Source organism: Schistocerca nitens, chromosome 8 (genome assembly GCF_023898315.1).
Source record: "Schistocerca nitens isolate TAMUIC-IGC-003100 chromosome 8, iqSchNite1.1, whole genome shotgun sequence".
NCBI lineage: Eukaryota > Metazoa > Arthropoda > Insecta > Orthoptera > Acrididae > Schistocerca > Schistocerca nitens.
Window position 1 is genome coordinate 108,702,441 of NC_064621.1, and position 17,710 is coordinate 108,720,150.

The window sequence follows — 17,710 nt, forward strand, 5'->3', positions numbered from 1 at the left end:
TGTAAATAAAAAACATCTTCTCTTGCTGCACTGTATTTTATTCTCGCAGATGTTTTTCGCCTTTTTTCACTTTAATGCATCATCAGTAAGATATATAATGATACAGTTATGATACACTTTCGTTCTGATATGTATTATTCGTAGCTTACGAAACAATTCACTGCTTTAATTCTGTGCGTAGTGTATCTGTGGGTAGCTGTGTGATAAGACATGTCTGTTGACTTTTTTCTCTTCGGTTCTTGTACCTCCAACGTACCAGTGTAGCAGGCCCCCAATAATTTTTCTTACCTCAGTACCATATTCTTTTTGGGCTCTGATGTCTGCTTGGCTGCCGACTGTGTTTTGCCCACCTCCTGCTGCCACTGCATTCAGTGCTGCTCCTTTTCCTGCATGTGGGTACCTTCTACAAAAATTATGAGCTCCCTAGAGACATTATTGCCTATTTTTGTTGGCATTGTTATGCATACATAATGATTGAGGAAAAACAGGCATCCTTTGGTCTTGCACTAAAATCTGATTTAGACCTGATGGAGTCCAAACATGTGCCTGGCATCTCCTCATATCAGAATTGTCATACGTTAAGTGCAAACGCTGACATTCCAGGGCATAATTCTCAAGGTGTTTTTCATTGACCTACATCATTCACAAATCCATCACAGATGGGAACAGATATGAAGGAATTGCAAAATTATTTTTATCTATTTGGCAAACAGCTCTCCTCCACATGAAGTAACTGTAAATCCCATTCTGTTGCACCGAGATATCTGAGGATGTCTTGTTCTCCAGAATGTTCAAAGTTGTTAAATAAAAATGAGTGATACTGAAGCTTACCAAAACATCACATGGAGACATCTTTATTGCTGTTGTATATGCACTGTATGTGTTGTGTCTCCCACAAATGAGTACGCCTACATGTTTCTGACTAAGTTGTTGAGATGTGCTACCTTATAAAACGGCTAACGCAGTTCGTGTGGTGCGCAGTCCCCGTTGCAGCTTGCCCATCTCTCAGCTTTCATTGGCAATAAAAATTTTGTTTTCATTATTTGTTATAATGATAGCCCAAATCTAAACATTTTAAATGCTGTCAGTTTATCACTTACTACATTTTCGCTGTTCTTGCAAAGAAAACTTCACCATCTGGCATGACATTTTCATTTAGTACATTATTATTAACTCTTTTGTAGCACATTTTGCAGACAGTGTCTACACATACCACCGAATGTACTTGCGAAATTCTATCATTGTATGACACACAGTTCTAGAGATATGCCATAAACATTGAAATGTGTGAAAAACCAACTTTTGCTTAAAAAGGAGTGCAAATTACCCAAACTATACTCATCCAGTGTTCGGTGATGAAAACACTGGCTGACTTCCAATGAACATCAAACATAATTTCATACCTTTTCTAAACTTTTCCTCACTTGCAAAGAGGATGGGACACTCAATAGCGTTAAAAGAGAAGATTTCTGTTGTCTTGTGGCATGGTGTAATTGTTAAGATAAGGCCTTTGCATGCTGAGGATTGTGGTTTGAATCTCATCAAGTACCCTATTTTTATTTTTAAATCTATATCAAAATGACTTTAATCTTTATTTTTATTCATTTTATTGGTTTTAAAGTAACTTTTCATCTCTCTTCCTTTGTCACAGTTTAATCATCATATGGATTTTAACATTTGTTCCAATTTTTCTTTATATTGTTCTTTTTCCACTGGGAACTTTTATGAATATGAACTTAACTATATTTAAATATTTGAAAATGACGATCTATCAGTTTAAAAACAAAAGAAGAAATAGTCTATTTATAGTGACAGTGCAGTGGTGTAAAAAATGTGTTTTTCATTACAAGATGTACAATTTTTTGTGGGTGGTAATCATCATACAAACATTTAAAACATAGCCTAAATTCCTATTGCACTATAGACAAAATAACACAGATGACAATTCAAGTGGAAGAAGGGATTGTAAGTAAAACGAAAATCAAGAAAAATGAGTAATAGAAATAATGACTGCAGTAACATGAACAAAAAAATGGTGTGATGAAATAAATTGAAATTAATACATAAAATTAATTAAAACCATGTGACCAAAGATTTCAAGTGGAAAAGGAATGACAGGAAGAAAAATGAGAGCAAATGAATAAGCTGAAATGATGTGACAAAGGAATAGAAATATAAAATTACGTTTAAAGCAGTCAATAATGATCAAACTAATTTCAGTAAAAATTAAAAGAAAAATTAAGTACCTGACCAGACTTGAACATAGGCTTTCTCCAAATCAATGTCTTACCCTGTCGATTACACCATGCACCCAGTCAACATGATTGTAGTGTATTAATGGTATTGAGTGTCATGCAAAAATCTGAATTTTTCTTGTCAGTAACACAATTGAGGGCCTACCATGGTGAATGGCTGGAGGATGTAATAGCTGGGATATTAACCTACGTCACAGTATAGGCAGTTTCAAAAAGTCAATCCCATTGCTGTGGATCTCTCCTTGTTAGATGTGTAATGTCAAAAATTTAAGACATTATCTCATTTGCAAAGTAATCAGATGTCTGAAGCTGTTCTGTACTTCGGAGTTTGATTCTTTAAAGAATCTGGAGTTTACTAGTGCATACTTAATAAATCAAAATACCTAATCATAGAAGAACACTACATTATTTTCAGAGATTCTGCAAATAATATGGATTTCTCCATCAAATGTAATGAAATACTTTATCATTTTTGAGAACAAATTTTTATCAAGATACCTAAGAATTACTTGGAAATGAGTAGATATATGGAATTGTTAGTGCAGAATTTAAGGTACATATGAGAGTGTGTAATTGTGATAAACAGACCATGAACATTGCCCTGTTTATGTACTTAGGAGAAAAGTACTCCTCGTGCGCACGCGCAACCCTCCCCCCCCCCCCCCTCACACACATACACACGCACACAGAGAGAGAGAGAGAGAGAGAGAGAGAGAGAGAGACTAAAATAAAAGTATAGCAAGTTATCTTCGTTACCTACATGACTGGCTTCTACTCAGTGCTTATTCTTTTTCTTAGAAAGAGTACTTTGTCCTCAGATACATAATACCGTTCATTCCAAATTTTCCATCAATTTAAATTTGGGTTATTCCATTTCGTATGTATGGATGCAGATATTACAGCACTGATTTACTATACTGTTACACACATTTTAAAAAAGGCTATTCTAATGTTATTCTTAGTGACAGAACTATGAGAGCTAAGTGAGAAACAGTCATGTCAGAACCTGATAAGAAAGTAATTTGTAAATTTATAGTAGTACAAGATCAGACAACCATTCAAAAAATAGTATACAAGCATATAAAATTAAGATCATTGTTGTAACTCAGCTTTCACACACATCCTCCACGAAGAATGCATGCACTCTGTGATGGAGAACACGGGTTTAATATTTTACCTCGAATAAACACCAGGCTTTTATTTACCTATTGGTCACTCAAATCTTATCCAGTTATACCTTTTCTTATTGTTTGCTTAGAATTTTACATATTAAGACAAAAACCATTAATATATATAACAAATTCTCTTCTGAACTGCAAGTAGTTGTAAAAGAAAGTTGAATACATCTTTGCGTTAAATTTTTTCTAAGAATCTACTAAAAAATTGCAGAGTTATTTGTATAGTCAGCTTGCTAAATATTCATTTTCTATTACATATTAAGAATTACTGTCAAGTGAATTAGCATAGTGTGAACTATCGCATTAATTTAAGAGTATAAAATATAGAAAACATTGAGAATAGGAGTAGAGCTATTAGTTTTGACTCATTTAACAGAGAAACTAGTTTGGATGTTGACAGTATGAGGTGCTTGGCACATTACCTGCTAAATTCGAAAATCTTTTCACCGATTGAATGGCTTACTTGTGTTCTTCCCACATTTGTAACAAGCGTTGAGTTGTACACTCACTTAACCAATCAGTCTGCATGTTATTCTTGCTGGATTTAAAGATACCTGTCATTCAAATTTTTGTCTGCTGGCATTCATTTCTGCAAATTTCTTTTCCTCTTATCAAGCATTGTATATTTCACTTGCCCTTTTTTTTTCATTATGAATGTCAAAGAAATAATTACATCTTCCTGATACCACTGTTATGGAGCTGTAAAAAGATTTTATTGCAATTGTTCCATTTGCACCGTATTTTTGTGGTAACTTTAATGGAAGAAGTGATAATGCAGCTTTTGTAGAATGGTGTAAGACAGGAAGAAAACCACCTTTGGAAAGAGGGCTAGACGTTACACCCCATAGATTGCTTTTCTGGTCATGGGAATATGTGGATGACTTAGCACTGCAATTACTTAATCACTTTTGTTCCAGTAATACTAATGGGAAAGCATGATTTCATGCAGTTTGACAGCATGTGGTATAGATAGTCATGAGTGGCTTTTTTACAAAAACAAATGCATTGTGTCCTACTAAATTAAATTTTAACACTTCATGTTACAGTGGTATTGATATGATTTTTCTTTTTCATCCTTTCAAGACGAGTACAATCTAAATCCTGGTTTAGAATGGGAAGACGAATTCACAGGTAGGTCCCATAGGACATGAAACAGATTCAAAGCATGTGCACGACATTATGCTGCACGTGGAAGTATCACAGGCAAGACATAAGCTCAGCTGAGCAAAGCTGTATTGCTTAGATTGCTTATGAAGTCTCCTAAGTTAACTGCTGAAAGTGGTTGATCTCTGCAAGGAAAAGTCATCCTGTGCATTACAACATCTATTTGTAGGTACAAATCAGTTTTTCTTTAGTTTTTTGTGCCTTGTAACTCTGTGTTTGTCATGCTCCTTTCTTAAGTAACACAAATTTAAAGTATGCATCTGTCAAATGACAATGGGTTACCTTTTTTAGAGCTTCATTTATAAGCCTCCAAACTTTTTTTTGTTTTTGAGAGGTAAGGATTAATTTAACTGAGAGATAAGCAGTTGTGGAACAGTTGTCGACCACAACATTATAAAATATTAGTAACCCATTGACAAAAATCTGTACATAGAAAAAAAACATTCTGTTCAACCTTGTGAGGACAATCTGTTTAATTTTGTGGGCTGCTTGTAGCTGTTTATTTCCTGGTAGCCACATCAGTAGACATCTAACTGATACAAGGAGGTTATCTCATAATTACATGCTCAACATTGTACAGAGATGGAAGATAATGTAATGTATCAAATGAGGAATGAATGTACAGATGTCCAAATATTGATGGGTTTCTTGTTAATATTTCTCTACAGTGATGTAATGGTGTCACCATATTTCGGGTGATGTCACTAAGCTCTGTGGCAACCACACGGCTAACACAAAACTTCTATATGGAAAGATCAACTCTCGTGGCTTCTTAAAGATCCTCCACTTGCCCCCCCCCACCCCCCCCCCCCACCCCACTGAAGAGGAAAAGGTGTGAGGTAGTCCTTCACCTGATCCAGCACTGAAAAATGCAAAACCATCATTGTTAGCACATGCTTGGGACAATTAAATAATAGGAGAGGTCATGCAGAACTGATAAATAATTCTGTAATAGCAGAGATGAAAGCAGTTTCTAAAGAAGTTCAACAAATTGAAAACATTGTGTTGTATTAAACTATGCTGTATTTGAACTGGTAGGACACTGAAATTACATGAAAATAAAATTTGTGGTTCATATCTATTTTCTGAGCAGTAAACATCTGTTAGACAAAAGTAAAACTTCTTTCCCTGTCTGTCTTGTAAATGGGATACTTCAAAATATAGATTTAATCTCCCTACAATATCAGTGTTTATACTTTAAATGTTTCTTTCAGAATGCTTGTGCACTCTTTTTTTACTCACAGACACATTCCAAAACAGAAATCATTAGGATTTTCCTCTTAAACGTTCAATAACTGGTGAGTCAAGTTCAGATTATGCTCACTTTAAAGCCTATGTAGTCTCGGTTTCAAAAATTTGAATATAGCTACAATCAAAAGTATATTTCATACCAGACCCTCACTTACAGAATTATTTTGAAGGTATTAACATACTAGCATTGGGCAGTATCTGAAGAAACTTTTCAAAACCAATTTTTGTTGTTAATCATTTTTCAGTCCACTCATGAACTGCAGTTTGTCATATATTGTTAATATTGTCATACTCACAGCTTCTGCTGCTGGTTTCTTAGAACTAAAACTACAATTTTTAACATGTTTTATATTTGTGAATGTTGCCTCTAGCTTCTGCAGAAACTGGGGATTCATGACTACTTTGGTGTCATGCTGGTACTATTCAGCAATGCCTCTGCTGAACACCCGCCATGTCCTTCATTTTTCTACAGCACTGCTGTGGATTTTTAGCAGTCTGAGTACTGGTCTTTGTGTGTGTGTGTGTGTGTGTGTGTGTGTGTGTGTGTGTGTGTGTGTTTGCGCGTGTGCGTGTGCGCGTGCCGGCCGGAGTGGCCAAGCTGTTCTAGGCGCTACAGTCCGGAACCGCGTGACCGCTACGGTTGCGGGTTCGAATCCTGCCTCGCGCATGGATGTGTGTGATGTCCTTAGGTTAGTTAGGTTTAAGTAGTTCTAAGTTCTAGGGGACTTATGACCTCAGCAGTTGAGTCCCATAGTGCTCAGAGCCATTTGAACCATTTGTGTGTGTGTGTGTGTGTGTGTGTGTGTGTGTGTGATAAACTTTTGATTAAATTTCCAGTTTTTCCAATAAATTTTCAGTACATCAGAGTGCTGTTGTTTCTGAACTTCTGGCCAATTTGTTTCAGTTTATATATATCTAAAACCTATGAAAATGTATCTGTGTTCAAAATTTCATATTCTTTAATCTCTCTCTCTCTTTCAGAGAGCAATTTGCACCAGGAACATTTTTTGTGGTTGACATGTTCAAAAATTCTCTTGCAAATCCTGCTTCCATTATTCGAGCCATATAGCTGAAAAACATCATTCTAAGTTTCTCGTCATTACATTTAGTTGTTCAGTTTTCTTGTGCAGATCTTCACTACACGTGCTCTTGTATTCATTGTTGTGTTTTATTGGCCCCTGTACTTGTCTTAGGATTTTCCTCCCTTTCTTTTCCATCTTTTCTATTTCTCCTGTCTTAGTCAAATAACCTTATTATTGTAACATAGTGATCAAGATATTCAAATTTATTGACATAATTAATCAGTAATTTATGTGCATGAAATTTTGGAGCATCTTTTGTTTGTCAATATATTGTTTTTGCATAAGATATTTGAAGGCCTGTTTTCTCTGTAGTTCTTTTCAAAATGTTAATTTTCCTTTTTACCATTGCAATGTCTCGAGACAGTATTGCAAGATTGTTGGCAAAAACCAAACACTAAATCCTAAGATTCTACATCTATATCTACATCTACATGTCTACTCTGCAATTCACATTTAAGTGCTTGGCAGAGGGTTCATCGAACCACAATCATACTATCTCTCTACCATTCCACTCCCGAACAGCGCGCGGGAAAAACTAACACCTAAACCTTTCTGTTCAAGCTCTGATTTCTCTTGTTTTATTTTGATGATCATTCCTACCTATGTAGGTTGGGCTCAACAAAATATTTTCGCATTTGGAAGAGAAAGTTGGTGACTGAAATTTCGTAAATAGATCTCGCCGCGATGAAAAACGTCTTTGCTTTAATGATTCCATCCCAACTCGCGTATCATATCTGCCACACTCTCCCCCCTATTATGTGATAATACAAAATGAGCTGCCCTTTTTTTCACCCTTTCGATGTCCTCCATCAATCCCACCTGGTAAGGATCCCACACGCGTGGCAATATTCTAACAGAGGACGAACGAGTGTAGTGTAAGCTGTCTCTTTAGTGGACTTGTTGCATCTTCTAAGTGTCCTGCCAATGAAAGGCAACCTTTGGCTCGCCTTCCCCACAATATTATCTATGTGGTCTTTCCAACTGAAGTTGTTTGTGATTTTAACACCCAGATACTTAGTTGAATTGACAGACTTGATAATTGTACTATTTATCAAGTAATCAAATTCCAACGGATTTCTTTTGGAACTCATGTGGATCACCTCACACTTTTTGTTATTTAGCGTCAACTGCCACCTGCCACACCATATAGCAATCTTTTCTAAATCGCTTTGCAACTGATACTGGTCTTCGGATGACATTACTAGACGGTAAATTACAGCATCATCTGCGAACAACCTAAGAGAACTGCTCAGATTCACCCAGGTCATTTATATAGATTAGGAACAGCAGAGGTCCCAGGACGCGTTCCTGGGGAACGCCTGATATCACTTCAGTTTTACTCGATGATTTGCCATCTATTACTACGAACTGCGACCTTCCTGACAGGAAATCACGAATCCAGTCACACAACTGAGATGATACCCCATAGGCCCCCAGCTTGATTAGAAGTTGCTTGTGAGGAACGATGTCAAAAGCTTTCCGGAAATCCAGAAATACGGAATCAACCTGAGATCCCCTGTCGATAGCGGCCATTACTTCGTGCGAATAAAGAGCTAGCTGTGTTGCACAAGAACGATGTTTCCTGAAACCATGCTGATTACGTATCAATAGATCATTCCCTTCGAGGTGATTCATAATGTTTGAATACACTATACACTCCAAAACCCTACTGCAAACCGACGTCAATGATATAGCTGTGTAGTTCGATGGATTACTCCTACTACCCTTCTTAAACACTGGCGCGACCTGCGCAATTTTCCAATCTGTAGGTACAGATCTATCGGTGATCGAGCGGTTGTATATGGTTGCTAAGTAGGGAGCTATTGTTTTTATAGTTGAATTGCACCTGTCCGTTTACTCCATTCTCTGTGAGTAGTTCTTCCCATACTTGGATCATCTTTTCAAGAACACACTTGAATAAAATAGGGGATAGACCATCTCCCTGCCTAACACCTGTTCACATACCAAATAACTTTCATAATTTAACTGTTGTTGTCATTGTCTTTAGCCCAAAGACTGATTTGATTTGATACAGCTCTCCACACCACTTTATCCTGTTGGAACCTCTTCATCTACAAATGTGTATTGCAACTAGCATCCGTTTGAGCCTAATTTCTGCATTCATCCCATTGTCTCTCTTTTATAGTTTGGACATCCCCCCCCCCCTTCCCCACTCCATTCCCCATGAACTTCCATCTGTTACCAAACTGATCATTCCTTCACACCTCCAGATGTGTCATATCAACTAAGCCCTACTTTTTGTCATGTTGTGCCACAAACTCCTTTTTTCCCAGTTCAATTCTGTACCCTCTCATAAGTTAATGGATCCACCTGTTCAATTTTCGGCATTACTCTGTAGCACCACAGTTCAAAACTTTTTGTTCTGTTCTCATCTGAACTATATGACCTATAGATCAACTTCTGGTCTTTAAATATTTGTTGTTCAAGATTGTGCCTCTGTTCCTAAGATTTATTAAATATGTGCTAAAGATAGCTTTCTATTAACTATCATTATCCAGATTTGGAAATTATAGTGAATGCTCTGTATTTTTAAAAGAAAATGAGTTAATATTATATGTAAATTTCTCTTAGCATGGCATAGTGCAAATAACATTACAAAATAGTTTTGAGGAATGTACTGCAATGACATCCTTAAAGTAGCAGGATACTCATTAAAATTCATTTTTAACTTTCCTTATTTGGGAGACATTGGTTTGGATCCCTAGACAGCAATTAAGTTTGCCATGCCTACTTCATTGCTTGTTCAGCTGCATGAATCTCTGTTGCCAAGAGTATTGCTGCCTGCAGAAATTAAATGACAACAACGGCAAAGTAGTAGAAAAATTTATGAACATTAATAACTGTGTTGAAAATAAGAGAAAGAAGCACAAAGTAAAAACTGCTAAAAAATCTTTTAAAGGTAGGACAGTAATGAGTCTATTACTAAGAATTATGTAGGGATTGATTTTGGATGCCTGATACATTACAAATAATCAACAGAATGGTGAAATGCAAATAAAAGGTTGGAAAGTGGGAGGAGAGGTTGGCACAAGAGACAGTGGGACAGAGGCATCTGAAGTACTGCTTTTAGTAGAAAGAGCAAAACACACACACACACACACACACACACACACACACACACAGTATACGTCCTCTTTATCATCTTAACTCCATGCAGCATTTCAGGTATCCAAGGAATTATTTTCTAAATATATAGCTTTATGTACCCTTGCAGAGATAAACACCACTGAATATATTAAAATTAATTTTGTGATAATGAGTCAATTACTGATCTGACAGCATGCATTGTATTTGCTCTGGCTTAGCTGTGCTTGCCTGTGAGTTATTTTATGCTGCTTCTGTTCCTACAAAATCGAGATTTGTGCTAGGATGTAATTGCAAAATGTTTACTTTTTTACTCAGATAGTATTCAGATGGTTACCTATATTGTGTACCTTCATTAATATGTGTGCTGATTGTTGTTGTTGTGTTCCTGTGCTATTTCAGACTGTAATTATAATTTGTTTAAATAAACCAAACAGTTATGTTAACATAATATTGAAATTTTCCGTGCTTGAATGCCAACAATTTTGAAAATATTATGTATTAGAATTGTTGTTTTATGTTATTGCTGCACTTATGTTTCTAATTTTGTTCATGGTATATGTTAATTTGTGCCAGTACTGATTTCTCTGCTAGAATGATTTCTCACATCTCATTACAATAGTTCATTATTCTTTCCATGCATACCTGGGAACCCTTACCAGGAAATTACAGCAGTACTGTGTTTCCATGGACCTGATATTCATGCATGATCACCTATTATTAATTTTTTTTTATGGAATGTTATTTTCTCTCTTTACTATCAATCATTAATGCCATGCATGAGGATTTCCTCAGTATTAAATGCCACCCCATTCTGTGTTGATTGTTATACTTTTTGTACAAGCATGGCACTGAAAAGCGGGACAATCAGATCAGTTAAGTGATGGTAACAGAAGGATAAAATGGCATTCTGGTAATAGAAACACAGAAAGTGTAAACCCAAATGTTGTTTTGTTGTAATGGAGTAAAAGGACACAGAGAAGATAACATGAATATTATGAAACATGTAAACCAGCAGACATGTAACTAAATTTGTAAACTTGCCATTCTATTCATCTTTTTCTGGTGTCTGCTCGCTTCTGCTCTTAGCTCCACAATTTGAATAAAAGAATGAATTAATTCATGAAAATTTAGAATTTGGGTTTTCATTTTTATGAACTATTATTAAACTCAGTTTTCTATGTTATCTCTGATCGAGTCAGGCTTTATAGCTCCCATTGTTATTGTGATTTGTTTCTCATTTGTTAAAGCTCTGCATGATCCCAATGGCACTAGTATTCTCTGCATGTTAAAAATATGAGAATGAATAGAGTTTTTACAGCCTTTAAAATTTTTCATTTACTATTGATGCTGTAATATTTTGTTTCAATTATCTAACCAAGTTTATCTATTTAACAAAAAATTCATTTTGTATGGTCAGAGGGCACATCATTCCTTAGATCATTATTTTTCTGTTCCTATAATTGGCACAGTTTGATGTAGCAAGGCCATGGAACATTAATTATTATACATTATTTTAATTAGAAACATTTGAAAAATCGTGTCAGAAACAGTGGCAAATGAGTTTCTCGTACTGCTGTGTTGTCTCATGTGGGTAGCTTTTGCATGAAAGAAAGGAGCACATAGCATGATCGTAGGTTCTTCCTTTTTTGTCATTCCCCCTCCCCCAATCCACTTCCTGACTGCTTTTGTGTATCCTACCACAGCTTCATCTCCTGTGCCAATTTCAGAGAAGCACTTACACCCAATATCTTTGATTATGTTTGGATGTTTTCTAGCTTCTGTCTTCTCCAACAGTTTTTGCCCATTATGGCCACCTCTGCTACCATGGGAGTTATTCCCTGATGTCTTAACATATGTCCTGTTGTCCTATCCCATCTTGCTGTTAGTGTTTTCAACATATCCCTTTCCTCACCAATTCTTTGGAGAGCCTTCTCATTTCCTACCTATCACTCAACTCCATTTTCGTCGTCCTTGTATAACACTATTCAGACATTTGGATCCTCTTTTCTAGTTTTCCCACAGTCCACAATTCACATCCATACAGTGCTGTGTTCCATATGTACATGCTCAGAAATTTCTCACTGGAACTAAGGCATATAAAGAAGAATAATGTATTTGGTATTTTATTTTTTAATTTGACCATATTTCTGCAACAGTTTACATACAAATTTGGTTTTCATGTAATTGTTTTCTGCCCAACTTAAAAGAACAGATCATGGGTTTGTGATATTACTAGCAGTCCCAAAATGTTTAAAGGGAGGCTTTGTGCATAACATTTGGTACCCTTGTCTAGAATGCCACATACAAAGTGCACATTATTAATTTGCTTTTTGCATCAGCTTTTAGCTTTTTGATGTTGCACTTTCTCTCTGTTACTTGCTGATGCTTTCCGAACTAGTTGAATGTATTCATTTACATATAATCATCTGCCTCCAATTTTTTTGCATGCCTTCCGAATGTTCAACTGGACAACTGATCTAAAAATGTAGCAACATAATTATGACTAAGTAAAAGTAGAGCAAAATTTTCCTTTACTGCAGTTCTGAAGAAAAGAATTGTGCTGTATCCAATGTTTTGATAGCAAATTATGGCTTTTCCTCCCTTGATTTTTAAAGATCTTTCCACTAGCTATTTTCTCTATTGGCATAAATAAAACAACTTATTCTAGCATTTGTGTGTGTGTGTGTGTGTGTGTTTGAGAGAGAGAGAGAGAGAGAGAGAGAGAGAGAGAGAGAGAGAGAGAGAGAGAGGGAGGGAGGGAGAGTGAGTGTTGGTGCATGCATCTTAAATATACAAACATGCAGAAGACATTGCATGTGGTTGACAATATTTTAGATTAAAACTGAATGTTCATAGAAGCTGCATTATTCTGTACTACCACACATAATGCTTAAATTTTATGCTTATTTGCACGCACAAGTGTTGCAGTTTAACACTTTTTTTTAGTTTATCAGTGAAACCAGTATAGAGTTGCAGATCCGTTATCTAATTTTGGCAGTCTAAAACACACACATTCATTATATCAGTAGTTTCAGTGTAAGTCAGTTGGAAATTGTTCAGTAATAGGAAATTTGCAGCTGAAATGTTCAAGATACTTTAATTTTTTCAACATAAGTTTTATACAGAAATAGTCTTTAAAAATATTAAACAAATCTGATCTCCTTTTGCAGTAGTTAGTTTCTTTTGTCAGATGGATATATTAACCTATATTGAGTGTGAGCACCAGTTATTCTCTTTCAAAACAGTAAGAAGATAAATGTTTCTGTTTCACATTGCAAACTCATATGTGCGGCTTACTTTGAAGATGAATGTTTCTGGCTGTTGAATTTGCAGTGTAATGGTAGTATTTTCTATTATTGTTTATATAGCTACCTAATATTGGTAAAAATAAGATACCTGGTGGCCATACAAAACAAAAATTTATGAAATGGGTGGAGAGTACATCTGGCCCATGTTTCCATATTTGTAGCTTGTGTAAGATTTAATAAATATTTATTATTAGAATGCCGCTGTCTCAGATTTTTTAGGGATGTCTATGAATATTTGTTTAATCGCAATACCTACCTCTATCAGGATAAAGTTTTTAGTGTTACAGAATATTCATTTGACAATACAATCATACAGTAAAATCTTCTTTTATTTCACCGTGACATTTCACAGTGTGTCTGCAACATTTCAGAAAGCATATATATTCTCCTTCCGTTTTCTGCTGAAGTACTTGGATTAGTGGCACTTTGCCAGAAGACCTGAGGAAAGTATGTAGCCTCTCAAATGTCACAGACGCACTGAAGATTGATGTGGCAGGATATGTGAGCAAATTGTTGCATTGACGTGCTGCAAAAAATTCATTTATTTGTGTATGATATTGTTTAAATTGCAAACTTTGAGGGTAAATATTATAGTAAACATTTCAGCATTTAGGTTTTCAGAAAATGTAAGTCATTAAACCTTGATATTATAAACAACTACTGCTGAACTGTAAGTAAGATGTAGCCCTACCAATAATCAGTCTTGCTCTTCAAAAATAAACATACGGGAAGTAATAAGTGAAGAACACATTAGAATCTCTCCAACAATGGGAACTCCAGGTAGGAATATCAACAATGTTGGAAAAGACAGATTCCAAGAAGACATGTCAAGTTCCAATGAGGCATAATCAAAAGACACTCACATATAGCTTTTGGCTACTGCCTTTGTCAGTAAAACACACACACACACACACACACACTCATGCACATACAACCACCAACTCCAGTATCTCCCAGCCCGTGGCGATCGTGTCTCTGTCTGTGTGTGTGTGTGTGTGTGTGTGTGTGTGTGTGTGTGAGAGAGAGAGAGAGAGAGAGAGAGAGAGAGAGAGAGAGATTTGCTGAGAAAGGCTGTGGCCGAATGCTATATGTGCCTTTCAGTTGTGCCTGTCTGCGACTTGGTGCGTCTTCTTTACAATAAGCAGCAATCTGTCTTTTTCCTCCATTAGAATCTCTGTATATCTTGATGGTGATTGTGTGATTATTCAAATTCATCTGAAATGTGAACGGCTATAATATTTTGGGCAGCCTGTTATTTATCAAAGTGTTTAATTAAACACCACATCATATGATGCTTGTTTACTCTAGTACTCTCTAATGTAAAGGGAAAAAATCCATGCCAATGCTATTTGACATCTGTGATTGGCTGTAAATGGTATATAGTTATAGATTGGAAACATGGGCCATTCTGTAGCATAAAGTGGTGGTGGGATATTCTCCCTCCCCCTTTCCCGCCATACGCCCCTTTCCCCCCCTCTACCCCTTTTCCCCCCTCTGCCCCTTTTCCCCCCTCTGCCCCTTTTCCCCCCTCTGCCCCTTTTCCCCCCTCTGCCCCTTTTCCCCCCTCTGCCCCTTTTCCCCCCTCTGCCCCTTTTCCCCCCTCTGCCCCTTTTCCCCCCTCTGCCCCTTTTCCCCCCTCTGCCCCTTTTCCCCCCTCTGCCCCTTTTCCCCCCTCTGCCCCTTTTCCCCCCTCTGCCCCTTTTCCCCCCTCTGCCCCTTTTCCCCCCTCTGCCCCTTTTCGCCACTCTGCCCCTTTTCCCCCCTGCCCCTTTTCCCCCCTTTTCCCCCCTGCCCCTTTTCCCCCCTCTGCCACCGTTCCCCCCCCCTCTGCCACCGTTCCCCCCCCCTCTGCCACCGTTCCCCCCCCCTCTGCCACCGTCCCCCCCCTCTGCCACCGTACCCCCCCCTCTGCCACCGTTCCCCCCTCTGCCACCGTTCCCCCCTCTGCCACCGTTCCCCCCCCTCTGCCACCGTTCCCCCCCCTCTGCCACCGTTCCCCCCCCTCTGCCACCGTTCCCCCCCCTCTGCCACCGTTCCCCCCCCTCTGCCACCGTTCCCCCCCTCTGCCACCGTTCCCCCCCCTCTGCCACCGTTCCCCCCCCTCTGCCACCGTTCCCCCCCCTCTGCCACCGTTCCCCCCCCCTCTGCCACCGTTCCCCCCCCTCTGCCACCGTTCCCCCCCCTCTGCCACCGTTCCCCCCCCTCTGCCACCGTTCCCCCCCCTCTGCCACCGTTCCCCCCCCCTCTGCCACCGTTCCCCCCTCTGCCACCGTTCCCCCCCCTCTGCCACCGTTCCCCCCCCTCTGCCACCGTTCCCCCCCCTCTGCCACCGTTCCCCCCCCTCTGCCACCGTTCCCCCCCCTCTGCCACCGTTCCCCCCCTCTGCCACCGTTCCCCCCCCTCTGCCACCGTTCCCCCCCCCTCTGCCACCGTTCCCCCCCTCTGCCACCGTTCCCCCCCCTCTGCCACCGTTCCCCCCCCCCTCTGCCACCGTTCCCCCCCCCCTCTGCCACCGTTCCCCCCCCCCCCCTCTGCCACCGTTCCCCCCCCCCCCCCTCTGCCACCGTTCCCCCCCCCTCTGCCACAGTTCCCCCCCCATCTGCCACCGTTCCCCCCCCTCTGCCACCGCCCCCCCTCTGCCACCGTCCCCCCCCTCTGCCACCGTCCCCCCCCTCTGCCACCGTCCCCTCCCTCTGCCCCCTTTCCCCCCTCCTTCCCCCTCTGCCCCCTTTCCCCCCTCCTTCCCCCTCTGCCCCCTTTCCCCCCTCCTTCCCCCTCTGCCCCCTTTCCCCCCTCCTTCCCCCTCTGCCCCCTTTCCCCCCTCCTTCCCCCTCTGCCCCCTTTCCCCCCTCCTTCCCCCTCTGCCCCCTTTCCCCCCTCCTTCCCCCTCTGCCCCCTTTCCCCCCTCCTTCCCCCTCTGCCCCCTTTCCCCCCTCCTTCCCACTTCCATCCCACTCTGTCCCCCCCTTTGCTACCCCCTCTTCTCCCCTCTTCCCCCTCTTCCCCTTCTCTTCCCCCTCTTCCCCTTCTCTTCTCCCTCTTCCCCTTCTCTTCTCCCTCTTCCCCTTCTCTTCTCCCTCTTCCCCTCTCTTCCCCCCCTCTTCCCCCCCTCTTCCCCCCCTCTTCCCCCCCTCTTCCCCCCCTCTTCCCCCTGTGTGGTTGTGTGGTGAGGGGACTAGTATGGGCTGGAGAAGGCCAGGCTTATTCACCGCAGTTCTGACCTTTGACGATCCGCAAGCGGAAGACGAGGAGGGTTCGCTGCCGCATTTGGAAGGTGGAGGACTTTTCCAGAGCAAACTTCCACCAGGCATCCTTCCACACGGTCTGCCACGAGTGAAGGAAGTGCAGCCAGCAGTGACAAGCCTTGAGCACGAGGCAACCAAGCAGCAGGAACAAGGTTAGTGGCTATGATAATTTATTATTATTATTATTATTATTGTTGTTGTTGTTGTTGTTGTTGTTGTTGTTGATTCTTCACTTTCTCCAGCCGTATTTTATGATGAAATAAATCTCGGGTGAACAGCCTGATATCAGTGTACATAGGACACAATATTTCGGCACGTTGCCATCATCAGGTTCGCTGATGTACTGACCGGCGATGGGCAGGCACCAGGTATATATAGGACAATCCCCTTCCTGCTCCTCCCTCAGTCTCCTCCCTCAGGCGCTTTCTGTGAGTCAGTGCGGTCCGCACCCCGCACGCGGTCCAGGCACAATGTCCGTTCTCCTGCTGTCTGGGCGCTCCGTCCTAGGTCTTCTCGTTCAGGAGGGTCTGCTGGCACCACTCTCGTTATTCTTCCCTCCTCCCCCGAAGTCAGTACACTTTGGAAAATATCCTTTTTCTTCTTAATCCAGGTGATCGCGGGTTCCCATGCCTTGCTAAGGATGTAACCGCTGTCATGATTTAGTTGTGGCTCCCTTACTCTGATCTCTATGGCTTCTTTGATGACACAGTCCCAGTATTTGGAAATATGTGTCAGGACTTTGGTTTGGTCATAATCTATGCTTTTGAGCTCCGACGGGCAATGCTCAGCAATTGCCGACTTACTGGGCTGTTGCAGTCGAGTGTGCCGTTGATGTTCTCGGCATCGGTCCTCAATGGTACGAATGCTTTGACCCATGTATACACTACCGCATTGGCAAGGTATCTGATAAACCCCTGATTTACATAGACCAAGGTTGTCCTTGACACTACCAAGAAGGCTCTTGGTTTTTCTAGGAGGACGGAAGATGGTTTTCACTTGGAGTTTACATTAAATGCATCCAATTTTTCTGGATAAGGCCCCACAAAACGGAATAATAGCCAAGGCCGCCGCCTCCTGAGGTTCATCCTCAGTTTCCACCAGTGCTGCAGTTGTGGGATG

General features: G+C 40.3%; 1 protein-coding gene across 15 annotated transcripts in view; it reads left to right on the forward strand.

Annotated features, from left to right (window-relative positions):
* Window positions 1-17,710, forward strand: part of LOC126199076 (cytoplasmic dynein 1 intermediate chain) — a 204,990-nt gene that overhangs the window by 136,495 nt on the left and 50,785 nt on the right. For 8 of the 15 annotated variants that reach the window (XM_049935797.1, XM_049935798.1, XM_049935800.1 and 5 more), the window contains 2 exons: window positions 4,517-4,564; window positions 16,585-16,743. In XM_049935797.1, the coding sequence (XP_049791754.1) occupies window positions 4,517-4,564; window positions 16,585-16,743 (207 nt within the window). Of the gene's footprint in view, window positions 1-4,516; window positions 4,565-16,560; window positions 16,744-17,710 lie in introns of all 15 variants that reach the window. The other 7 variants (XM_049935799.1, XM_049935804.1, XM_049935808.1 and 4 more) reach the window with 2 other exon arrangements.